Source organism: Rhinopithecus bieti, unplaced genomic scaffold, assembly GCF_001698545.2.
Source record: "Rhinopithecus bieti isolate Rb0 unplaced genomic scaffold, ASM169854v2 scaffold_49509, whole genome shotgun sequence".
NCBI classification, from domain to species: Eukaryota; Metazoa; Chordata; class Mammalia; order Primates; family Cercopithecidae; genus Rhinopithecus; species Rhinopithecus bieti.
In genome coordinates this window covers 474,304-500,039 of record NW_016819747.1, presented here as the reverse complement: position 1 = coordinate 500,039, position 25,736 = coordinate 474,304, and the positions used below count along the sequence as shown (strand labels likewise).

Here is a 25,736-nt window from a genome sequence, read left to right as displayed (position 1 = left end):
GGCCTCCCAAAGTGCTGGGATTACAGGCTTGAGCCACCGCGCCCGGCCCTGTTTTTCTTTTTTGTAGTGTCTTTGTCTGGCTTTGGTATCAGGGTAATGCTGAGGTTTCCGTTTCTTTTGTTATTAGGTGAGTTTGAGAAGTTTTGGTGTTAGTTCTTCTTTAAATTTTAGGTAGAATTCACAAGTGAAAATACCTAGTTCCAGGCTTTTCTTGAGAGGTTTTTGATTACTGATTCAATCTTTTTACTTGTTAGAGGCTTATTGAGGTTATATATTTCTTCTTGAGTTAGTTTTGGTCATTTGCGTGTCTTAGAAATTTGTCCATTTCTTTTAGATTGTCTAATTTGTTGGCATACAATTGTTCACAATTTTCTCTTATAATTTTTAAATTCTGTAAGGTTGGTAGTAATGACCCACTTTGATTTTTTATTTTAGTAATTTGCATCTCTTCTCTTTTAGTCAGTCTAGCTAAATATTTAGTCTGCTCTATACAGAGAACCAAAATCTGTTTTGTTGTTTCTCTCTATGGTTTATCTATTCTTTATTTATTTACCTCAACTGACTCTGATCATTATTATTTTCTTCCCTCTGCCAGCTTTGGGTTTAGTTTGTTCTTCTTTTTCTACTTTAAGGTTAGGTTAGATTATTGGTTTGAGATTTTCTTCTCTTTTAATGTAGGCATTTACAGCTATAAATATTCCTGAGTACCGCTCTCAGTGTATCCCTTAAGTTTTGGTACGTTGTTTTTGTTTTCATTTCCTTAAAGTGTTTTCTAATTTCCCGTGAGATTCCTTCTTTGACCCATTTGTTGGTTAATAATGTGTTGCTTAATTTTCACATATTTGTGAATTTTCCAAATTTCTTTCTGTTATTGATTTCTAATTTCGTATCATTGTGCTCGAAGAAGAAATTTTATAATGTTTTCAGTCTTTTAAAATTTATTGAGATTTGTTTTGTGGTCTAGTATATAGTCTGTCCTGAAGAATGTTCCATGTGCAGTAGAGAAGAATGTGTGTTTTGCTGTGCTTGGATCGAATGTTCTATATGTGTCCATTAGTTCTAGTTGGTTTATAATGTTCTTCAAGTTTTCTATTTCCTTATTTGTCTTTTGTCTAGCTATCCTATCCATTATCAAAAGTGGGATGTTAAAGTATCTAACTATTACTATAAAATTGTCTATTTCTTCCTTCAATTCTGTCAAGTTTTGCTTCATGTATTTAGGGACTCTATTGTTACATGTGTATATGTTTGCAATTGTTATATTTCTAGATAGAGTAACTGTCCTCTCAATATATAATGCCCTCATTTGTCTCCCATAATTTTTTACTTAACGTCTATTTTTGTCTGATATTAGTATAACCAAACTCCTGTTTTTTTTTTTTTCCTTTAGGTTATTATTTGCTTGGAATGTTTGTTTTCTTTTTTTTTTTTTGAGACGGAGTCTGGCTCTGTCGCCCAGGCTAGAGTGCAGTGGCCGGTTCTCAGCTCACTGCAAGCTCCGCCTCCCGGGTTGACGCCATTCTCCTGCCTCAGCCTCCCGAGTAGCTGGGACTACAGGCGCCGCCACCTCGCCTGGCTAGTTTTTTGTATTTTTTTAGTAGAGACGGGGTTTCACCGTGTTAGCCAGGATGGTCTCGATCTCCTGACCTCGTGATCCGCCCGTCTCGGCCTCCCAAAGTGCTGGGATTACAGGCTTGAGCCACCGCGCCCGGCCGGAATGTTTGTTTTCAATCTTTCATTTTCAACTTAGCTGTATGTTTGTTTGTTTAGAGATGGGGTATCGCTATGTTGCCAAGGCTGGCCTCAAACTCCTGGGCTCAAGAGAGCCTCCCACCTCAGCCTCCCAAGTAGCTGGAACTGCAGACATGTGCTACTGCATGCAACTTTAGTTGTATGTTTGAATCTAAAATGCATCTCGTGTAGGGAGCATGTAATTGGATTACAGTTGGATTGCCATTCCACTGATCTGAGTTTTGTTTAAGACTTTAATCCATTTATGTTTAAAGTAATTACTGACTAGGAAGGACTTCTGCCATCTTGCTGTTACTTTTGTAGAAATCTTTCTGTTTTTCAATTCCTCCATCATTGCCTTTTTTACGTTTAATTGATTTTTTTGCTGTATGGTTTTGAGTTCCTTCTCAGTCATTTTTCTATATATTTTAGTTATTTTCTTGGTGGTTACCCTGAAGATTATAAGTAACATCTTAAATGTGTAACAATCTAGTTTGAATTAATACCAACTTAGCTTTAGTAGCATACAAAGTTCTCTGCTCCTGTACAGCAGCTTCATTCCCACCTCTCCACTTTATGTTGACATTGTTATAAATAACATCTTTATGCATTGTGTGCCCATTAACACATATGAACAATTGTTTTATGTATTTGTCTTTTAAATAATACAAAAAAACATAAAAGTTACAAATTGAAAAATATGACAATACTTCTTTTATGTTTACCTATGTAGCTACCTTTATCAATGTTCTTTATTTCTTCATATAGCTTCAAGTTACCATCTAGTATCTTTGCATTTCAACCTGGACTCAATGGCATGTTTTGTGGTGCAGGCCTACCGGCAACAAACTGTTTATCTGGGAATGTCTTACTTTCTCCTTCATTTTTGAAGGATAGCTTTGCTGTATATAGAATTCTAGGCTGAAGCTGGGTGTGGTGGCTCATGCCTGTAATCCCAGCACTTTGGGAGGCCTAGGCAGGCAGATCTCTTGAGTCCAGGAGTTTGAAACCAGCCTGAGCAACATGGTGAAAACCTGTCTCTATAAAAAACCTGTCTCTACAAAACAGCCAGGAGTAGTATCACATGCCTGTCATCCTAGCTACTCAGGAAGCTGAGATGGGAGAATCATTGTGCCCTTGAGGTTGAGGCTGCAGTGAGCTATGATCATGCTACTGCATTCCAGCCCAGATAACAGAATGAGACCCTGTCTCAAAAAAAAAAAAAAAAAAATTTTAGGCTGACAAGGGTTTATTTTGTTTCTCTTTCAGCACTTTAAATATGTCCTCCCACTGCCTTCTAGCAGCCATAATTTCTCATGAGTAATTGGCTATTAATCTTATTGAGGATTCCCTGAACTTGATGAGTTGCTTCTCCCGTTGTTTTCAAGATTTTTGTCTTTTGATAATTTTATGATAATGTGTGTCAATGTAGATCTCTTTGAAGTTGTCCCACTTTGAATTTGTTAAGCTTTTTAGATATGTAGATTTATGTCTTTCATCAAATTTGGAGAGTTTTAGGCAATTATTTCTTCAAATATTCTTTCTGCTCCTTTCCTGTCCTTCTGGGATTCCCATTATGTATCTTGGGTATGTTTGATGCTGTCCCACAGGTATCTTAGGCTCTGTTAATTGTTCTTCATTCTTTTTTCTTTTTGCTCCTCAAACTAAATAATCTTAATTATCCTATCTTCAAGTTTGCTGACACTTTCTTCTGCCTGCTTAGATCTATCATTGAATTTTTATTTTAGTTATTTTACTTTTTAACTCTAGAATTTCTGATTGATTACTTTTTGTAGTTCCTGTCTCTGTATTGATATTTTCTATTTGGTGAGATATTGTTCTCCTGGTTTCCTTTAGTTGTTTTTCCATGGTTTCCTTTAGCTCTTTAAATATAGTCAAGTGGTTGAAGATGGCTGAATAGAAATAGCTCTGGTCTGTAGCTCTCAGTGAGATCAACATAGAAGATGGGTGATTTCTGCATTTCCAACTGAGCTACCTGGTTCACCTCACTGGGACTGGTTGGACAGTGGGTCCAGCCCACAGAGGGCAAGCTGAAGCAGGGCAGGGTGTTGCCTCACCCAGGAAGCACAAGGGGTCAAGGGATTTTCCCTTTCCTAGCCAAGGGAAGCCATGAGTGATGGGTAAGAGAAGGAAATAAAGGATATTCAGTTAGGAAAAAAGGAAGTCAAATTGTCTCTGCAGATGACGTGATTGTGTATTTAGAAAACCCCATCATCTCGGCCCAAAATCTCCTTAAGCTGATAAGCAACTTCAGCAAAGTCCCAGGAAACAAAATCAATGTGGGAAAATCACAAGCATTCCTATACACCAAGAACAGACAAACAGAGAGCCAAATCATGAGTGAACTGCCATTCACAATTACTACAAAGAGAATAAAATACCTAGGAATCCAACTTACAAGAGATATGAAGGACCTCTTCAAGGAGAACTACAAACCACTTCTCAATGAAATAAAAGAGGGCATAAACAAATGGAAGAACATTCCATGCTCATGGATAAGAAGAATCAATATCATGAAAATGGCCATACTACCCAAGATAATTTATAGATTCAATGCTATCCCCATCAAGCTACCACGACTTTCTTCACAGAATTGGATAAAACTACTTTAAATTTCATATGGAACCAAAAAAGAGCCCACATAGCCAAGACAATCCTAAGCAAAAAGAACAAAGCTGGAGGCATCACACTACCTGACTTCAAACTACACTACAAGGCTACAGTAACCAAAACAGCATGGTACTGGTACCAAAACAGATATATAGACCAATGGAACAGGACAGAGGCCTCAGAAATAACACCACATATCTGCAACCATCTGATCTTTGACAAACCTGACAAATACAAGTAATGGGGAAAGGATTCACTATTTAGTAAATGGTGCTGGGAAAACTGGCTAGCCATATGTAGAAAGCTGAAACTGGATCTTTTCCTTGTACCTTATACAAAAATTAACTCAAGTGGATTAAAAACTTAAATGTAAGACCTGAAACCATAAAAACCCTAGAAGAAAACCTAGGCAATATCATTCAGGACATAGGCGTGGGCAAAGACTTCATGACTAAAACATCAAAAGCAATGGCAACAAAAGCCAAAATAGACAAATGAGATCTAATTAAACTGAAGAACTTCTGCACAGCAAAAGAAACTATCATCAGAGTGAACAGGCAACCTACAGAATGGGAGAAAAGTTTTGCAATCTATCCATCTGACAAAGAGCTAATATCTGGAATCTACAAAGAACTTAAACAAATTTACAAGAAAAAAACAACCCCATCAAAAAGTGGGCAAAGGATATGAACAGACACTTCTCAAAAGAAAACATTTATGTAGCCAACAGACATATGAAAAAATGTTCATCATCACTGGTCATCAGAGAAATGCAAATCAAAATGACAGTGAGATACCATCTCACACCAGTTAGAATGGTGATCATTAAAAAGTCAAGAAACAACAGGTACTGGAGAGGATGTGGAGAAATACGAACACTTTTACACTATTGGTGGGACTGTAAATTAGTTCAACCATTGTGGAAGACAGTGTGGCAATTCCTCAAGGATCTAGGATTAGAAATACTTTTGACCCAGCAATCTGATTACTGGGTATATACCCAAAGGATTATAAATCATGCTACTATAAAGACACATGTACACATGTGTTTATTGCTGCACTACTCACAATAGCAAAGGCTTGGAACCAACCCAAATGTCCGTCAATAATAGACTGGATAAAGAAAATGTGGCACACATACACCATGGAATACTATGCAGCCATAAAAAAGGATGAGTTCATGTCCTTTGCAGGGACCTGGATGAAGCTGGAAGCCATCATTCTCAGCAAAATATCACAAGGACAGAAAACCAAACACTACATGTTCTCACTCATAAGTGGGAGTTGAACAATGAGAGCACATGGACATGGGGAGGGGAACATTACACACCAGGGCCTACTGGGGGATCAAGGGCTGGGGGAGGAATAGCGTTAGGAGAAATACCTAATGTAAATGATGAGTTTACAATGTTGGTACAGCACACCAACATGGCACATGTATACGTATGTAACAAACCTGCACATTGTGCACATGTACCCTAGAACTTAAAGTATAATAATAAAAATATATATATAGTTAAGCTGTTGATTTAAAGTCTTTGTCTAGTAAGTCCAATCTCTGGGTTTCCTTGGGGACAGTTTCTAGTACATTTTTTTCCTTTGAGTGGTCCATACTTTTTTGTTTCTTTGCATACCTCAGGTTTTTTTTGGTTGTTGTTGAAAACTGAACGTTTTAAATATTAGAATTTGGTAACCCTGGAAATCAAATTTCCCCTTTTCCTTATGATTTGTTGTTGCTCCTTGTTGTAGTGTGTAGCTGTTTGTTGTTTAGTTACTTTTCCAAACTATCTTTATAAAGACATTTGTAATGTGTAGTCTCCATTCAGTTAGGTAAGGGATCAGCTAGTGAATTGATAGAGATTATCTGGAGCCAAAACAAAAACAAAACTCGTCCAGTCTTTGCAGATTGGCTCTGTATTGAGGCATTCATTCAGTGCTTTTAGTCAGGCTCTTCACATCAAGACTAATCTGCATTAGCCTTCACCTTCTACTTTCAAAAAGTCCAACGGTCAGCCAGAGATGAAACTTAGTATGTTCTCAGGCCTTTTCAAAACATGGTTCCAAACCTGGTGTCTATATTCCCTGGTATGCATGTGAGCCTTTCAAAGCCTTATTCTCCCATATACCTCCTTCCCCAACCTCTTTCTTCCCAGACATTTTAGCCTACCTATCTGTGCCTCATCTGTTACCCCTTGCACCAGGAGGCCGTGTCTGGTATCTTTCTCTTTAAATGCACCTGACAGATGCTTCCCTGGACGGCTGCTCCAGCCCTGAGAAAGTTGCAAGGCAGATAAAACAAAGTCAAGTTCTGAGCTGATCCCTCAGGGAACCTCCAGACAGGCCAGCCCACAGAACTACAATTGCTTGAGAACAAGGTTCATATTGTCCCCTCCAGTACTAGCAAGGTGCACCAGGAACAGGGGCTGTCATTCCTTGGATGCTACTGAGCAGGGCTATGAAGGATGGTAGGGGAGTAAGCTAAAACTGCTACAATGCTGTCTTACCAAAATTTAGCAGCATCTTTCTTATTTAAGCATTCCTCTGGTTGTTGCATGTTTTTTCATTAGATTCCAGAACTCTGGATAAAGTTGTTTCTGACAGTGTTTGCCAGCTTCATTGTTGATCTAGTCAACGGATATGGTTTCTGAGTTCCAAAATTAGAGTAATGACCATTTTTGGTGGCTTCACTCTCCTCTTTATATGAGTTTATTTTAAATTTTATTTTATTTATTTTAGAGACAGGGTCTTGCTCTGTCTGCCAGGCTGGAGTGCAGTGGTGTGATCGTGGCTCACTGTAACTTCGAACTCCTGGGCTCCAGCATTCCTCGCACCTCAGCCTCCCGAGAAGCTGGGACCACAGGCATGTGCCACGATGGCTGGCTAATTTTTAAATTTTTAATAGAGATGATGTCTTGCTATGTTGCCCAGCCTTGTCTGGAACTCCTGGCCTCAAGTGATCCTCCTGCCTCAGCCTCCCAAAGTGCCAAGATTACAGATGTGAGCCTCCGCACCCAGCCCTCCCTCTTTTGTAATTTTAAAACCTATATTGTTTTCCATGAATTATTTGTTCACTACCTTTGTCTGTATTTTATTGGGTTATTAACTTTTTCTAATTGATTTGTAGTATTTTACATAGTGGAGACATTGGCCACTATTCTATGGTAGGAGTTTCAAATATGTTTCTCAGTTTGTCATTTGTCTTTCATCTTTGGTTATGATAATTTTGGGGTTTTTTTTGTTTGTGTATTTTTTTGTCACAGAGGGATTTTGGAGGCTTTTTTCTTTCATGTAGTTGACTTTATCAGTCTTTTTCTATTATGACTTCTGGATTTTATAGTCATAATTATAAAAAACCTTCCCTGCTCTAAAATTATAGAATAATTTCCCTATATTTTCTAGTAGAAATGTTATGGCTTAATTGCCCCACATTTAAACCTTTGATTATTTTGAACTTATCCCTGGATAAGTTATAATTAATAGATTCCAGCCTCCCCCACCCCCTGCTCTGCTCCGGATATGCAGGTTCTTGAATAAGAGATATTCTTAATAAGTTTGTTCAGCAAGTACTTATCAGTATTAATAGCCCCTGAGAAATTATGCTCATCTTGCATTGCTCTTGTTTCAGGATGTCCTGGTTTCTAATCCTAGCCCTTGCCACTTAATTACCATATGAACTTGGGCACCCATTCACCTGGTGGGAATCTTCTGTTTTCTGATCTGTAAATGGCAATAAGAGTTTCTGTCCTGCCTACTGCACAGAGTTGTTATAAAATTAACCGAGACAATGTCTATTCCAAGATTGTGATGCTGTAAAATGCTAAACATGCTACTGCCTTTCGTCATGTTTAGCATTTTACAGCATCAGCATCCACAGTCTTGGAATAGACATTGACAAAGGTAGAATCACAGCAACACTTTCTATTTGGATGGTGCTTATTCCCGTGTAAATACCACAACCCTCACAACAACCCAGTACAGTGTTTGGCACATAGTAGGGGCCCAACAAATATTGGTTTGAATATTTATTGAATCTCTATTGAATCTTTACTATTTTTCAAATGCTGCTGTTTTATTCCACTGAACAAAACACACCAAATTCATGAACTCATGGAACTTGCATTCTAGTAGGACAGACAAGTGCAATAATAAAATTGAAAAGTAAAAGATATGTTAGATAGCAAGCAGTGCTAAGAAGAAAAATAAAACAGGGAAGGGAAAGAGTCTTGGGAGAAAAGGAATGAAACAGGGCACTCAGAAAATCTCGTTAAGAAGGTAACATTTGGGCCGGGCGCGGTGGCTCAAGCCTGTAATCCCAGCACTTTGGGAGGCCGAGATGGGCGGATCATGAGTTCAGGAGATCAAGACCATCCTGGCTAACACGGTGAAACCCCGTCTCTACTAAAAAATACAAAAAATTAGCCGGGCGTGGTTGCGGGCACCTGTAGTCCCAGCTACTGGGGAGGCTGAGGCAGGAGAATGGCGTGAATCTGGGAGGCGGAGCTTGCAGTGAGCTGAGATCCGGCCACTGCACTCCAGCCTGGGCAACAGAGCGAGACTCCGTCTCAAAAAGAAAGAGAAAATAACATTTGGATAGAGCCTTGAGAGAGTGACATAGATGGCTCTATGGAGGAACAGCAAAGGCCACTGTCCTCCAAGACCAAAGGACAAGTGGAGGCCAGTGTGGCCGAAGTGCAGTGAGCAAAGGCGGGAATCCTGGAGAGTAAGAGATGTAAGGAGGACAAAATGCAGGGGACAGATTCTTGCAGCCTTGAAGCACATGGCAGGGACTTCGGCTTTTATTCTGTAAAAGGTAGAAAGCCACCGGAGGGTTTCGAAGAGAGTAGTGACATGACGTGAGCTAGGTTTTAACAGGATCCCTCAGTCAGAGAACAGACTGAAGACAGGCCGGGGAAGAAAACACAGGACCCATTAGGAGGCGTTTGCAGGCAGCCAGGCAAGAATGCAGGAGGCTTGGACCACATCCATGGGACTGGAGGACAGGAAAAGTGGTCAGATTGTGGGTCTATCTTGAGTGTAGAGAGGACAGGCTTGCTGACAGATTAGATGGGATGTGTTGGGTGTGAGAGAAAGGAGTTAAGGATGACACTAAAGCATTTTTTGACCAAATGGATGGGTGAAGGAGTAACTTGTTATTCTCATTTTGCACCGTAGAAAGAGGCCCAGAGAGGTTAGGGGACCTGTCCAAGGTGGTGCAGCACGTTGGCAGCAGGGCCCAGACTAAAATCTACCTGCAGCAGGCCTTTTGACCGTCAGGAGCCAGGGGGCTCTGGGAACCACAGACCTCCACCACCTGCTGAGGGCCCCTGTGCACTGTGCTCCTCCTTGCAGAGGGAAGGCCCGCGAGGGGCGCAGCCCCACCAGGTGGGCGGCCTCGCCCTCAGACTGCCCACTGGTGCTGCGGAAGCTCATGCTTAAGGAAGACGCCCGTGCTGGCTGCAGGTGCCTGGTGAAGGCGCCCCTGGTCTCTGATGTGGAGCTGGAGCGCTTCCTGCTGGCGCCCCGAGACCCCAGCCAGGTGCTGGTGTTTGGAATCATCTCAAGCCAGAACTACACCAGCACTGGGCAGCTCCAGTGGCTGCTGAACACACTCTACAGCCACCAGCAGCGGGGCCGCGGCTCCCCCTGCATCCAGGTTGGTCCGGGCCCAGTGAGGGGGCCCTGGAGGCCAGGGGTAGGGGTAGTGGGGCAGTCCGAGAAGACCCTCACAGTGCTAGGACTGGCTGAGCACCTGCCTGAGGGGCCATCCTCCTTCAGCTCCTTTCTCCTTGAGGCCTTTGTTTGTACTCTCCTGTCTGCAGTGTCCTCCCTCCCCCTGCTTCTCTCCTTCCCACTCATCCTCTAGCTCCAGGGTGAATGTCACCACATAAGGGTCAGGCCCTCTTCTGACCCTTGAGACAAAATCAGGGCACTGTCCTTTCCTTCCAGTTTGTGACTGTATGTTGGTGTGAATATTTAGAGCACGGGCCGTGCTCACCACTGAATCCTCAGGGCTCTGAAAATATTTGTAGACTGTCACAAGTACCCACTATGTGCTGGGCATGGGCCAGGCCCTGAGAACCCAGCATGACTCAGATGCAAACCGGGCCCTAGAGGAGCTCCCAGTGTGGCAGCAACTCCAGCACCACCAGTGAGGCCGTGAGGGGACAGCTCTGGGCACATAGGAGCCTGGGAACATGTGCCTGCTGCCTCCTGGGGATCCGGAGGGCCGTCCAGGTTAAGTGGGGTTTTGGCAGGTGATTAATGTTCCTGGAAGAGGCAGTGGCCTGTGCGAAGGGGGACAGGAGAGAAGCATGGCTCAAGGTCCCAGCTGATTGTGGTTGAGGTCTAAAGGGAGTCTTTAGGCCCATGGAACGCACTCCAGCCTACTCATCGCTGCAGTAGAATCGTTCCCACCTATCAGGCTTATGTAACCCTCCAAGCGTGCAGTCATTCCCAGCAGCATTGGCACAGTTTGAAGGCTGGCCCCAACCCCAGACCAACTGGAGCAAAGGATAGAACATGAGCATATGAGCTGGGTGTCCACGTGGTGACTTCCTTCAAGCCCTCTTTGCCCTCCTGTCTCCTAGAATCTGCTGTCTTTGCCCATTTCCCATTTGCTGCTGCAGAGTTCTGGGTTTTCATGTACACCAGGGGTGGGAGTTCTGCGTGGACACCCTCCTCCCAGGAGTGGCCCCTCCCTGACTCTGGCATGCCCACCCTCGGGTCTGTGCTCCAGACCTTCTGAGCAGACACCAGTAGCCCTTTGACCATCTCAGTCCAAGAGTATAGACTCAGCCACAAGCCTTTTCACTTGTCCCATACAGCAAAGCCATGTTTGTTTTCCAGAGCCAACCTATAATTTAGTTGAATCCAGTGAGCATGTATTGAGTTCTGTCCATGTGTGTGTCTGTCCATGTAGAGACAGATAAAATCCTGCCCACGGGGGAGCTTAGAGCTGACTTTCGCTTATCATGGGGCTAATTGTTGTTTGCTAATAGTTATCCCTAAGCAATTGGAGTGCTTAGGTGGCCGACCCCAGCCATGGGCAGCGTGAGGACAGGGCGTGGCCTGAGGCAGTTCATAAAGGAGTGGGCAGCAGGCCTAGAGGACAGACTTGGAAGCAGGTGTCAGATTAGGGTGTCTTTGGTGAATGCACAAATGTTCCCCGCTTTCTCTTTCCCTGACAGCTAGAACACTGGGTGTGGTTCTGAGTCTCATATTGGAGACTGAAAGGATAGCTGGAGGCACCTGGAAATAAAGGCAGATAAAACGGGAAGACAGCACATTGGCTGTATTAATAGATCTGAGGCATGCAGAAAGGAGAGGAGAGAAGCCAGCTTTCCTCTGAATTGCCCAGACCCTACCTTGAGGTATGGGTTCAGCTCAGGTCCTCTCCCTGGATATAGTGACTGGGAGGGTCCTGAGGGGCTTGCCAGCAATGGGTAGGGAGTGGAGGAATTCTTTATGCTGTATAAAGTAGACTCAAAAGCCTGGAAATGGGTCCACCCAAGAACACAGTTCCCATCTTCAAACCTCTGCAGTGCTACCCCCAGGGCAAGGGAGCAGTCACATTCTGTGGACCCCAGAGGGCCAGGCTAGTGGGCGTCACATGTGGGGCAGCCACCTCAGAAATGGCCTTCTCCCCCTAGCGGGCTCTAATCAGATCCAGGGACATCCTCAAGGGACAGTCATGGGAGGTGTGCATGCAGGCCCAAGGGCTCCTGGAGCAGGAGGAGTTGGAGAGAGGGAGTTGTACAGGGCTCCAGGACTCAGGGGGAATCTGGCCTAGTCAGGAATATGGCAATTCAGGTACATCTTCTTGGCATGGGGGTGACCAGTTCTCATATTTCTCTCCTGGCAGTGCCGGTATGACTCCTACCGCCTGCTACAGTATGACCTGGACAGCCCCCTGCAGGAGGACCCTCCCCTGATGGTGAAGAAGAACTCTGTGGTGCAGGGGATGATTCTGGTGAGCCAGCAGGGACTTGCCATCCACTGCCTGCCACCCAGCTGCAGCCACCTCTGCTCCTGCAGAATCACACATGTGGGAGGAGGAGGAGAGAGGAGAAGAAGGGAGGGGCTGTGGAATTATCTCCCCACCCTGGCTGAGGCCCAGAGAGCAGGAAGACTGACCAAGAGTCACCCAGCACACAGAGCTGGGGCTGGAGCCCAGGACCCCATGTGTCCCCCATCCCAGGAGACTGAAGGGACAGGTGACATTCAACCTAACAAATCAAATTCCCTTCATCTGTTTGTTTTTAAACGGCTTTATCCTAAAAATGTTCACTGTAAATACTTACACATGCTCATTATGGAAAGCTTAGAAAATACAATTTAGAAAATAATGACATCATCAGATCACCCAGAGAGCCTCATTTGCTCATCCCACAGATATGTACCTGGCACCTGCAAGGACCACCGCATGCTAACGTTTTGCTGTCTGACCTTTGCAGTCCTTTTCTGCATATATTCTTTGCAATTCTTCTTTTTACATTAAAACACCATGAGCATTTCCCCATGTCCTTATATAGTTTATATAACACCTGAGTTTTAACCACTGTGTAAGAGTCTTTTTTTTTTTTTTTGAGACAGAGTCTCACACTCTCACCTAGGCTGCAGTGCAGTGGCACAATCTCAGCTCACTGCAATCTCCACACCCTGGGTTCAAGTGATTCTCCTCCCTCAGCTTCCCAAGTAGCTGGGACTACAGGTGCCCGCCATCACGCCCAGCTAATTTTTGTATTTTTAGTAGAGATGGGGTTTCACCATATTGGCCAGGCTGGTCTCGAACTCCTGACATTGTGATCCGCCCACCTTGGCCTCCCAAAGTGAAAAGTCTGTCATTTTATCTATTTGTGCTGCTTTTGTTGACATTTAAGTTATTTGTATTTTTTTTTTTTTTTTTTTGCCATAACAAATAATGCTGCCATGAATATTTTTACACAGAAATATTTGGATAAGTGTCTACCTGTTGGGGACTGACCTGTGGGGGTGGAAGCCCTGCCCTCAAGGGGCTCCCATTCCATGGGGTGAGCTGAAAGATACATACACAGCAGGGGAACAGCTTTCTGGCCGCAGGGCTCTGTGGGCCTATATGTGAAGTGCATTTGAGCTGGGTGGCCAAGCAGGCAGAGTGGAAGGAGTGCTGCCCTCCCCAAGTTGCCCAGGGAGGTATGGCTGAGCCAAACCCCTGCCCAGGCCCCCAAGTCATAGGGCAAACCCACCATCCCAGCCTGGACAGGGCCTGGACTCAGCCTACCTCCCTGGGCAACTCATGGAAGGCAGCACTCCTTCCCCAGCCACCCAAGGCCTGCCTCACGGTGCAAGCTCTGAGAGGCCTGTGGTACTGTCCTAGTGAAATTCAAACTCACCTGTCTTATCAGTAGACACTGCTGTGCTGATGCGCTGAGGATCTCTCCTCGTTTCCTTCCTGTCAACAGATGTTTGCTGGGGGGAAGCTCCTTTTTGGGGGCCGTGTTTTGAATGGATATGGCCTCAGCAAGCAGAATCTGCTGAAACAGATCTTCCGGTCTCAACAGGATTGCAAGATGGGCTACTTCCTGCCGGACGACTACAAATTCAGGTAAAACAGGAAACACGCAGGATGAGGGATGGGCCTGGGGAGGGATGGAGGGCAGAAAGGAGACTTGGGCTGTGAAAGGGGAACTGAGGGCCGGGCGCGGTGGCTCAAGCCTGTAATCCCAGCTCTTTGGGAGGCCGAGACGGGCGGATCACGAGGTTAGGAGATCGAGACCATCCTGGCTAACACGGTGAAACCCCGTCTCTACTAAAAAATACAAAAAACTAGCCAGGCGAGGTGGCGGGCGCCTGTAGTCCCAGCTTCTCGGGAGGCTGAAGCAGGAGAATGGCGTAAGGAGAATGGCGTAAACCCAGGAGGCGGAGCTTGCAGTGAGCTGAGATCCGGCCACTGCACTCCAGCCTGGGCAACAGAGCGAGACTCCGTCTCAAAAAAAAAAAAAAAAAAAAAAAGAAAGGGGAACTGAGGAGAGCAGGCGGGGCGGAAGGGATGGAGTGGGGAGGGGGGCTGGAGGTAGGAGGCCTCCACCTGTGGCACACATGGTAAAAACTGCAACAGGAGGACTTCGCAGGTGGGCAGGGGAGGGATGGGAGCGGGTGCAGAGTGGGAGGGGCTGTGTGAGCAAGGCCATGTTGTGGGTTTCTTTGGGACACAAGTTTGGGAAAAGGGCCCTCTTGGAGATCTTGGGGACATGAGAATGCTTGCATAGTGCCTGTTTCTGTTGGAATAATCTAGACAGGTTTGGTGGGCAGGAGCTCTGGCTACACCCCCTCTCTGTCCCACCACACCCTACCACCACCTCATGTGCAAGCTGGGCCCCGCTTCTGCTTTGGGTTTTCGTTTGAGAGAGGGTCTCAACTCTGTCGCCCAGGCTGGAGTACAGTGACACGATCATAGCTCACTGCATCCTTGAATGACTGGGCTCAAGTGATCCTCCTGCCTCAGCCTCCGCACACAAACAAAGGTCATCCGTGAAGTGATCCCAGGCCCCGATAGCAGGAAGTGCTGGCTTAAATCTGCCTCTGGGCTTCTGAGCTTGGGCTTTTCAACAAGGTGATGCCAACTTGTTGAGCACCTCCTGGGCCCAGCTCTCATGATCTTCTTGAGCCGAGAGACCTAGCTTTGAGCGGCTCAAGAAGAATACAGCCTAGTCCAGGAAGGAGCCTGCGCTGCATGAAGCACCTGAAGACTGCATTAGGGGAGCATGAGCAGATCTGAGACCGCCTGTGCAGCACGGTGCAGTGAGACACTTGCAGGATGAGGTTGGAGCCCCTGCTGCACTCTCCTGGCTGGGTGACTGTGGGGAATCAGTTTCCCTCCCTAATCCTCTGTTTCCTCACCTTTAAAATGAGGAAATAATGCCCACCTTGAGAGGCTGTGAGGATCTCATGAAAGTGTGTTTGTTAAAGAGCATTGTGAACTGTGAAGCAAATGATGAGGCATGTGGAAAGTGTTATTTATATGCAGACCTGGGGTATGCAGCCCTAAGTCCTGTGACTGCACCCCCGCAGCACTGAGTCTGGGCACCCCCCCCCCACTCCCACACAGGACCCTCAGTTTTCTAGGAGTCTTTAATGCCCATCTCACTGCAGTAAGCTGTGTCTGGGCCTTGTCCAAGTAGGGGAACCCACTTCTGGAGGAACTGAGGAGGTCATGCCAAGTGACCCCTGCAACTCAGAGCACTCAGCAGGGAAGGCAGGCCCAGGAGGAGCCTGTGGATGGTAAGAAGGGGCAGATGGTGAAAGGTGCAGACAGAAAAGTCACTGAGACCCCACTGCCTGAGATTCCAAGAGGGAGAGGGCTTGGTGGTCCTTGAAGACCAGTCACCAACAATCCCAGGGAGAAAGACAGATGCACCAAGGGCAGGACAGGACAGGACAGGGGGATGCTGTTGGGAAGGGCCCAGGCTGAAGATGAGCTGAGGCTGCAGGAAGATGCCAAAGAGGACCAGCAAGGGCATTTTCAGAAACATTCAGAAGAAGGCTAGCCTGCTATGGTGCACGGGGAGTGAATATCTTAGCCTGCTGAACATTTATTTCCCACTGTCTGGAGGCTGGTAAGTCCAAGACCAAGGTGCCAATGGATTTGGTGTCTGGCGAGGGCTGCTTCCTGGTTCATAGATGGCGCCTTCTTGCTGTGTCCTCGCATGGCAGAAAGGACGAGGGTCTGTGGGGCCTCTTGTATAAGGACACTAATCCCATTCATGAGGGTCCCACCCTCATAACCGCCTTACCTCCCAAAGGCCCTGCCTGCCAACACCATCACCTTGGGGATGAGGATTTCAGCATATCAATTTGGGGGAACATAGACATTCAGATGATCACAGTGGGAGATGCCAGAATGTAGTTACAAAGAGACATAGCTCTTATTTGGTTCTAGATGTCTTCAAAAGGAAGATGCTCTTTAGTAGGAAATGACAGCTTAAGGAATCTGGCCACGTTTTATAGCTGTGTGACCTGTGCAAAACACTCACCCTCTCTGTGCGCCAGCTTCTTTGTAGAGTGAGACTCACTGTATTGGGTTATAGGGATTAGAGGAGTCAGCACATGGGAAGTGCTGGCACATAGCTCACATTTATTGAGATTACTACCTACCCTTGACAAACTAGAAACATGCACACAAGATGGTCTAGGTTCTTGGAAATGGAAAGAGGCAGATTCGTGAAACTATTAACCAGTAGGACTCCTCCTAATCCTAGAATAGCCAAGTGGGTTGATGGTTTAAGAGCACTTAGGTGAAAAAAGGAAATGGAATCTTTAATTGAAAGCATTGCCATAGCAGTCGTTCCTGTAATCTGTATCTGTGAAACAAACCACCCAAGCTTTGTAGGATAAAACAACACAATCGTTTATTATTATTATTATTATTATTCTCTGTCATGGTCCTGGTGCAAACTGGGCTCAGCTAAGTGGTTCTTGTTTGGCGGGGGTGAGAAGGTCTGTCATACAGTTGCAGTCAGAAGTTGTCTGGGGCTAAGTCATCTCCAAGGCTTGTGAACTCCCATGCCTGGTGGTCAGTGTGGGCTGTCAGCTAGACCACTCAAATGCAGCCTCTCCAGGTGGCCTGGGCTTCCTCACAACATGGTGGCTGGGTTCCAAGAGGGAGCTTCCCAGGAAAGGGCCAGCAAGAAGCTGTCTTGCCTTTCATGCCTTAGCCTCATAAGACATGCAGCATCACACATTCCACTGCACTGAAGTCCCTAGGCCAGCCCATATTCAAGGTGGGGGGGGATTAGACACTACCTCTTGATGGGGAAAGAGTGTTGAAAAATTCATGGATATGTTTGAAAAGTACTCCATCCACCCCAGTTCCTCTTCCAGCAGGGTGACTGGTTTAGTAGTGCAAGACGTGCTGTTGGCCTCCATCACCTGGATTCCAGAAGATGCTGGGTGAAATCTCACAATGTCTTCATGGACAAGGTGGATACGTGTGGTTCAGATAGTAGCTTCTGCAGCCACACACCAGTGACTGAGGTTCAGCAGCAGCCTAAAGGGCAGACCTCTGTGATTGACATGTCCATTTATTTTCTAAATATGCAACCAGGATGAATACATAGAAGGCTTGCTGATCAGTTGTACCCTTGAGGGAGAAGAGATGGCTGAATCAAGGTCTGAGCAGGCTCAGTTGCTAAGGGATGGTTTGGGGGAAAGAATAAATGTTCACCTTTAGGTTTGGAAGGCTGACGGTCAGAGGCCATGGAAGGGCTAGCGTGAGAGACCATTATGCTGGAAACAGTCTCTGAAATCAGAAGTATCCGTGCCTAGAGCAAGGGAGTCTGCAGTGCCAGGAGCTGACATTGCTTTCTACGTCCTCTGTTTACTGAGGGATGTTGGCCAACAGCTTTGCATCTAGAGTGCTAGGAAAGGGAGGCACTCACCGTTGCTTGGTGGGATTCATGTCTTCCTTATCCAGAGTAGACTTGGCTTTGCACAAGTGTAGGGGGAGGAGTCCAGGAAATCCTTCTGTGGAGGTGAGGAGGTGGAGAGAAAAGCAGTAGGTGAGCAGAGCAGGTGCAGGGAAGCTGGGCTGGAAGCCAGGTCTAGTCAGGCTGGGGTGACCACCAGGCTGGGGGCACTTCAGCCTTCTCTTTCCTCCAAGGAGCTGGCCACAGAAAGAGTTCTCAATGTGGGCCTGGCATCTGTGAAGCCACCATGGAGAGGCAAGGGCCAGGAGCAGGAAGAGGAACCCACAAAGGAGCCAGGCCGTGGGTGCTGGGGAAGAAGGGGTCCCCACAGGGGCCTCATGAACTCCAGCAGAGCCTGGGGCGAGCTGTCACGTGGCAGGTAGACTGCCTTCTGACAAACAGAGTAGAGGGGTGAGGGCCTGCCAGGCCAGACACAACTGGGGGAGGCTGTGGGGCCTCTGGGAGTAGAGGGCCCAGTGGGCTGCACCAATATAAGGCCACAGAAGGCTCTGAGCTCAGGAAACAGCAGCCCAGCTCGGGGCCAGGACTGACTGAAGACCAGAGCTGTGTGTGGCTTGGAGCCTCCCTGTGCCCCACTCAGCCTGTGCCTTTTCTCCTTTCCACACCTGGCTTGGCCCCTGTCCTTGCCAGACTCTTCCCATCTGGGCACCAGCACAATAGGGACTGGAGGGGCCAAGGGCTCATCCTCACTTCCAAAAGCTTCCAGGCCCCCAGATGGAGGGGACCGAGAGAGCTCTGACACCTGGTAGGGCTCAGGAGGCTGGAGCTGCCAGGAAAGCTTTTGAGCAGCCAGCAGTAGCCGGGCTGGGAAGGACAGCCCAGAACACATGCAGAGATCATGAGTCTGCACCGTGTCCACCTGCACACAACAGTCACTACTCTCCCCCTACCTCCCTCATCACCCTCAGGGGCAGCCAGCAGGGGGCAGGGGGTCACCCACTAGTCAGTATTTGCTGGCCCCTATCTGTGCCAGTGAGCAGAGGGGCTGCCCTGCTGCACTCACACGGCAGTGGGGACGAGGTACCCAAGAGACCAGGACTGGACCCAGGAGACCAGGACTGGACCCAAGAGACCAGTGGTGACAGGAGTGTGAAGGGCCCACCAGGCGGGCAGGGCAGTTGGCCCTCTTAGCTCAGCCTGACAGCACCCAGGATGCAGAGAGTGCGTAGGTGAAGAGGTGGGGCACCAGGGTAGCTAGAGGCCAAGTGCAGGTGGCCTGACCCCCAGCCAGGGCAGCTGTCCCCTTCCTGAGTGTGGGCAGAGCTGTGGGAGGCTTTGAGGAGCGTGGCTGGGCAGCTTTGTCGGGACGACGGCTCTGACTCACTGTGGAAGATGTCCTGGAGCGCACAAGACCAGCGAGGGCTGGGGGCCTCTGCTTTGCCCTCCATTGTCACACCCTCCTGCTGGGACCTCTTGGAAAGGCTGGTCTCCATCTACCTAGGACTGGAGTTAACTGGTCAACTGTCTGCCTCGTCTGCTAGCCAGTTAGATCCCCAGGATAGGAATGTGCCAGACCTGGTGTCCTGGAGCCCTCACAAGTGTCTGGGGTGGAGGCACCTGGCGGTGCCCCTTTGTGGTGCTGCCCATGGGCCTGGCATGGAGTGGTGGGGAGAGGCGAGTGAAGCCTTGGGCTCCAACCCCAGCTGCTAGGCAATGTGGGAGTCTGGTGGGTGAGCTTCCTGCAGAAAAGATGACCCCGGGCCCTGAGCGCCCATATTAGAGAAGGGAAAGTGGAGGCCCAGCCAGGGTAGGGAGGTGCCCTGGAGGGACAGTGTGCCCAGGTGATGCCACAAACCTGGCCTTGCCCTTGCTGGGCCTCAGTTCCCTCCCTGTGGGACGGGGGGCGTAGTTCTTTCTGGACCGTTCTCAGAGGAGTGAGCTGAGAGGATCAGAAGCTGTCAGAGATGAGTGTACCTGTGATGACAAAGTGTTCCTTAAACTGTCATGTGCCCTGTGAACTGCAAAACTTTAATGAACCCAGTAAGCCACAGAGCACTTTGCAAACTGTCATGCATTATGTAAAAGACAAAATCCTTTGAAATTGCCACCCGCCCCCAGAATCAGAAAGGGCTTTGGGAGCAGCAATATGCCCTGTAAACCAGAAAGCGTCTTCTACTCTGCCTCGTGCCCTCACGGGCCTGCTCTCCAGAATAGCAGAGCACTCCATAAGCTACTGTGAGCCCCGTAAAATGTTCTCCGAACTGTCATGTGCCTGCTACCCTGAAAAGCACTTTGTAAACCATAAGACACTCTAGAAGGAACAAAGCACCGTATAAACTGTCAAATGCTCTGTGAAATGCAGACCACACTACCAACTGGAATGAGACCTGATAAAGACAGAGTGCTACAGAAACACCAGTGTGAGCCTCAAGAGGCTTTGTATCCCATAACATGCTATCCAGATGGGAGGGGAAGCGCTGTACAGCTGCACCACTTGGTAGCACCCCTGCCCCTTGCCCACCTCAGAAGAGTCAGGAAGAGACTGGGTGGAGGCAGGAGGGTAGGCAGGGGATTGGGGAGGGCACAGGGTGAGGAGACCAGGTCTCTAGTTGGATCAGCTATGCAGGGGGCCCATACCCTCGTCCACGGCATACACCAAAACCCCTCCAAAGATGGAGCTGTGGAGAGCGGGCCCCGTGCTCAGCAAGGAGCCAGCCACCGCCAGGCTCTCCCTCTATGATTCTGCTCTGAGAAACAGCAGTCCACTCTTACCAGCTGCTCATGCCAGCAACCCTGTACCCCACTCAGCCCAAGGAAGCCCCTTGGACAGGCAGGGGAAAGGCATGCAGACATAGGCTTTCCTGACTTGATCCTACAGGCAATGGTGAGCTATTGAAGGTTCTTGAACTGAGAGAGGCTTGGTCAGAGTTGGACTTTAGATTCATGAACCTGGCAGGGACTGGGTTGGGGCTAAGCAGGGTATCATGAGCTTGTCACAGGAGCAGACAGTAAAGATGGATGAGGATGGTATTAAAACTACCTCTTTTCTGGACTGGGGCCTGAGTGGGGGCTGAGTAGAGAGAAATTACCTTCCTGAAATAGACCAGGGGCTCATAAACAGTGGGCTAGCTACAATGCTGTGGGGAGGTGGGCTCCACACCTGACAAGGGCCTGTTCTTGCAGACACTTTCCTTTTCACTGTGGCAAGTACAAAGGCTTTGAAATTCCTGGAGGGGCTGGCCTGTTGCAAAGCCCCAGATGGTCTTTTTTGCTTACCCCTGACCAAGGATGGTCTCAGAATCAACCTCTAGATCAATCTTCCAGAGAAGCACCTGGCCCACTGTCGGCAGGGACATGAGTATTCTTGTCACCCCAGCAGGACAGTTGTGTGGCTCTGCTGGCCTGGTCGTTCATAGTCCTCTGATGTCTCCATCATTTGGTTCATTTGTTCATTCACTCACTCATGCCTGGCTAAGAGCCAGACACAGGAGGTGCCAAGGCACTGAGACCAAATCCTGCCAAGGCACTTGCAGGGCAGGTTCATAGAGCTGTGAGCGGTGCGCCATAATAAGCACGGAGGCAGAGGGGACGGTGGAGGAAATCTCGCCTTCTGTGAGAGTTCAGGGGGCTTTGCAGAGGAGGGGACCTGGGAGGCTGGCCTTGAAGGATAAGAAGACGGCCCAGCAAAGGAAGAGAGGGAAAAGCACTCAGGGAGGGGCTAGGGCAGGCAAGGGCACAGTGCACTGCAGGAACCTGTGAGCAGGAGGGCTGTGGATTTAGGGGAGCTGCGAAGACAGGCTATTAGAAAAACATGCTGGTAGTTTGGGCCAGATTATGACAGACCCTGAACCAGGCGTCATGCCAGGGGGCTGGAGCTTACCACTGCAAGCATCAGGGAACCACAGACTGGCTTTAAGTGGAAGAGACAAGGCCAGATCAAAGAGGACCAGCCCTCTGGTGGGGCATGGGGTGGGGGCACTGGATGAGAGAAGATGAGGCTGGAGACAGGGAGAACAGGGAGGAGGCCAGTGCCCAGGGTGGGGACATTTCCCGACTGCTGGGACTGAGCGGCTGGCTGTGAACTCAGGGCCTGCTATAGGTATTTAGTCTTGGAGCTGAGCTCGGGGAGGAGGTGCTCAGGAAATGCTCTGGGAATGAATGAAAGAAAGAATGAATGAAATGTCCAGGTGAGGGGGACCATGCTTCTTTCTGAGCCTTTTCCCCTGCACTCCCCAAGCACCCAACACCAAACAGAGTTGCCGGGACCTCCTCCCCATCCACCCTGGGCTGGGGCTCTAGGGGAGCCCTGGAGGAGCCCATCAGCCTACCCTGCACCTCCCGCCCTCTGAGAATGGCAGGGACTGGACCATAGGCCCAGACACTTCCACAGTCCACCCCTTCTCAAAGCGTCAGGCAGGCCTCTAAGAGAGGCATTTAAAGGGTCAGCTTAGTTTTGTGTGTGTGCTCCTTGTGGGGTCGGGTTGGAGGTAAGGGGCTGCAAAGAGGCGATAATTTGCCAAATGTAAACACTGTGCATACACCCAGATTCTGAGGCCCTGTCTCGGCATTTCTTGGTGTTTAGTTTTTCTAGTGCCCTTGAAATGATGGGGTAGGTTGTTGTCTCCTCTTGTCTGTGAAAGGCCCTGGCCTTAAGCAAGTCACCTTTGATTCCCTTGCTTGATCTATACAAACAAAACAGATTTACACAGCCTGTACACACTGTTTCTTGCTCTAAGCCCCTGCCTGGACAGTCCCTCCACACCCACTTCCTATCCCCAGCCCAGACTTAGCCACATACTCCCAGAGCTGCCTCAAGCCCCCTCCCCAAGCCATGCCCCCTCTTTCAGCACCAGATACTGCTACCCATGACCCCCACCAGGTTGTAAACTCCTCAGGGCCGGGTGCATAGTAGAGGCTCAGTAAATATGACCGAGTGACTAGACAGTGCATACATGGGCCAGTCCTGTCTCTGCCATTGACTTACTAGGTGCCCGTGAATAAGCCCACTCACCTCTCTGGACTTCAGGGCCCTTGTCAGGAAAATGGGACAAATGTCCCTGAGTTGCCTCCTTCCCAGGGCTGCTGTGAATCTCAGAAACATCCTGTAACTCAGAAACACTGACAGTGAACGGCTGCAAAGCTGTGAGGTGTGGCACAAAGGTGAGGAATAGCCACGTGTGTGTTTGCTGGAGCCGCTGTAACAAGGGGCTGTGGTCTGAAAGTCTGTGTCCCCCCAAAGTTCATGTGTTGAAATCTTCACCTCCAGGGCAGTGGTTTAGGAGGCAGAGCCTTGGGGAGGTTCATGGGATGGAGCTCTCATGAATGGAATTAGTGCCCTTATAAAAGGCCCCAGAAGGACCCTCGCCCCTTTCCCTGTGTGAAGTTACGAGAACACGACCATCTATGACGCAGCGGGTCCTCACCAGGCACTGGACCTGCTGGGTCCTTGACGACGGGCTTCCCAGCCTCCAGAATGGAGAGGAACCTCTGTTGTTTCGCAGCCACCCAGCCTATGGTATTTTGTAATAGCTGCTCGAACAGCCTAAGACACAAAGATGACCCAGACTGAGTGGCTGAAACAACAGAAATTCATCCTCTCGCAGTTCTGGATGCCAGAAGCTTGGATCAAGGTGTGGGCAGGGCCACGCTCTCCCAGAAGCCGCTAGGGCGGCTCAGTCCCAGGCCTTGCTCCCCACTCCTGGTAGCTCCTTGGCCTGTGGCCACAGAACTGTGATCCTCACATGGCGTTCTCCCAAATTTCCCCTTTGTAGAGGAACATCAGTCATGTTGGATTGGACCCACCCTCCTCCACTATGGCCTCATCTTAACTAATGATGTCTGCAACAACCCTATTTCCAAATAAGGCCACATTCTGGGGTCTCGGGGTTTAGGATTTCTACATATGTATTTGGGGGGACATGTGTTCAGCCCACAATATTACACATGATGACACATTTCCTTTGCCTCTTGTCATCTCTCCTGTGGTCACTTACGGAGCCCTCCCACCCCACTGCAGGCATTTGCCATAGTCAGTGTTGGGGTGCGAGTATAGCAGCCTGTGGGTTAGGGCCAATCCAGCCCAAAACAGAAGCCAGGGAAGCCAACTTCCAGCGTGTCACTGGGTCCCTAAGGAGGTCAGATTCTCCCTTCGCCGCCCTCAGGAGGAGGAGCACGTGTGTCCTTGTCTGTCTAGGCTGCCAGAACACTGACGGGACAGCGTGCAGCGCGCCCTGGGCCCTGAGCACTGCCCCCCAACCCTGCCTCCTCTGCAGTGCTCCCAGCTCTGTCCTGAGCCTGGAGGATTCTGAATCAGCCAAGAAAGCCGAGTCAGAAGATATCCAAGGAAGCAGCTCCTCATTGGCCCTGGAAGACTATGTGGAGAAGGAGTTACCTGTGGAGGCTGAGAAGTAGGTGACCACACCCGCTGCCAGAATGGGCATGGCTCACAGCAGGCCACCTCAGGGCTATTTGGCCTTGGGCAAGTCATTTCTCCCCAGGCCTGGGTCATGTCCAACCATCCCTGACATCTAGCCTGACATCAACACAATATTGGGCGGGCATGCAGGCTGCCCTGGAGCTGCTTGCAGTGGTCTGGGTGGTAGAGATAGAGGCTTTTTGAGGACTTTGCAGCAAAACCCCACAGCCCAGACCCATTAGTCTGAGAAGGGTGGAGACAGCCCTGCTGTCTCTTTGCAAGAAACTTGCTGCACCTGTTAAAAGCCCCTGACTTGCTGGTGCCGGTAACCATGCAATGAATCACGCATTCAGCATGGCGTGGAGATCACATATTTCTCATGAAGATAGAAAAGCAAAATTAGGAGCATGTAGAAAGGTCACAGGTGCCACCGGGACCCTCTGGTTGGAGCAGCACCCAGACAGCCTCACCTGTGCAAGGGAGAGGGCTTTGCCCGTCCTGGCCCTATCAGGCCTGGGCTCTGGGCACTGTGAAGAACAGTGCTTCCCCCGCCCAGCCCTCAGCAGTCGCTTTCTCTATTTTGATCTTTAGGGCAAGAGAGCCTGAAGTGGAACTACATCCTCTCAGGAGGAACAGCAAGGTAACCAGCGGGAAGAAGCAGGCCTCCAAGAAGTAGTGCCATCCTGGTGGCAGCCAAGTGAGCCAGGCCCCGGACCGGGGTGCCGGGGCTTCCTGCCAGCCCAGCCCTGCCTCCCCGGTCTCCCACCCTGTCTCCCAAGCCTCTGTAATAAACCAGCGGGCCTCCAGCATCAGGGTGAGGCTCTGGGGAAGGACAGACCCAGCTCAGTCTGTCTTCTGTGAGGCCCCCAACAGAATTGTTCCAGGTCAAGTCCTTGGAAACTCGGTTTCCCCAATACAGAGCTTCCTCTGCGGCCAGTTAAGTCAGCTGAGGCCGGCCCACGCTCAAGGAAAGAAATGCTTCCCTCCGAGGGGTAGCTCCAGGATAGGTGACCCAGTAACGCCCGGGATGCCCAGATGGGACTACCCTTCCTGGGTGGGGGAGGCTCAGTCTATAGCCTAGGTGGAAAACACAGCAAGAAGAGAACAGTGAAGAGGCAGAGAGAAAGGCCAAAGACAGGGAAGAAGAGACAAAGGGAGAAATGAGAGGAGGAGCAAGGAGACAGAGGAAGACACAAGTGAGCGGGGAAGGGAGAGGGTAAGAAAGAAGATGGAGGAGGGAGAAGGAGAGAGGAAGCGTAGGACGAATAAACAAGGAGGGAGGAGGAGGGGGAGGGGAACAAGTAAGGAGGGGTGAGGCGGGGAGGGATGGGGAACAGGTAAGAAGGGAGGGGCAGGAAGAAGCAAGCATGGAGTGAGGAGGGAGTGAAGAGGGTGACGGGGAAGAAATCACTGAGGGGGAATCTGAGGAAGATGGGAATGGTGCAGGCTGGGAGACTGAGTGACAGAGTGCTCACCCCTAGGGACCCTTCAGTGACGCCTTGAAAGCCAGAGCCCTGTGGCCTTCTGGGGGCCAACATCCCCACTGAGCCCAGCCA

The 25,736-nt window shown here is 48.8% G+C and overlaps 1 protein-coding gene across 1 annotated transcript in view; it reads left to right on the top strand.

The window, feature by feature from the left end:
* LOC108519906 (uncharacterized protein C3orf20) overlaps positions 1-25,344 on the top strand; it is a gene marked incomplete at its 5' end in the record, with an annotated part of 64,775 nt that extends 39,431 nt beyond the window's left edge. The window contains 5 exons of the mRNA XM_017859193.1: positions 9,712-10,015; positions 12,224-12,331; positions 13,803-13,945; positions 24,038-24,172; positions 24,772-25,344. Coding sequence (XP_017714682.1) covers positions 9,712-10,015; positions 12,224-12,331; positions 13,803-13,945; positions 24,038-24,172; positions 24,772-24,856 — 775 coding nt within the window. The remainder of the gene's footprint in view (positions 1-9,711; positions 10,016-12,223; positions 12,332-13,802; positions 13,946-24,037; positions 24,173-24,771) is intronic.
* Positions 25,345-25,736: the final 392 nt, after the last annotated feature.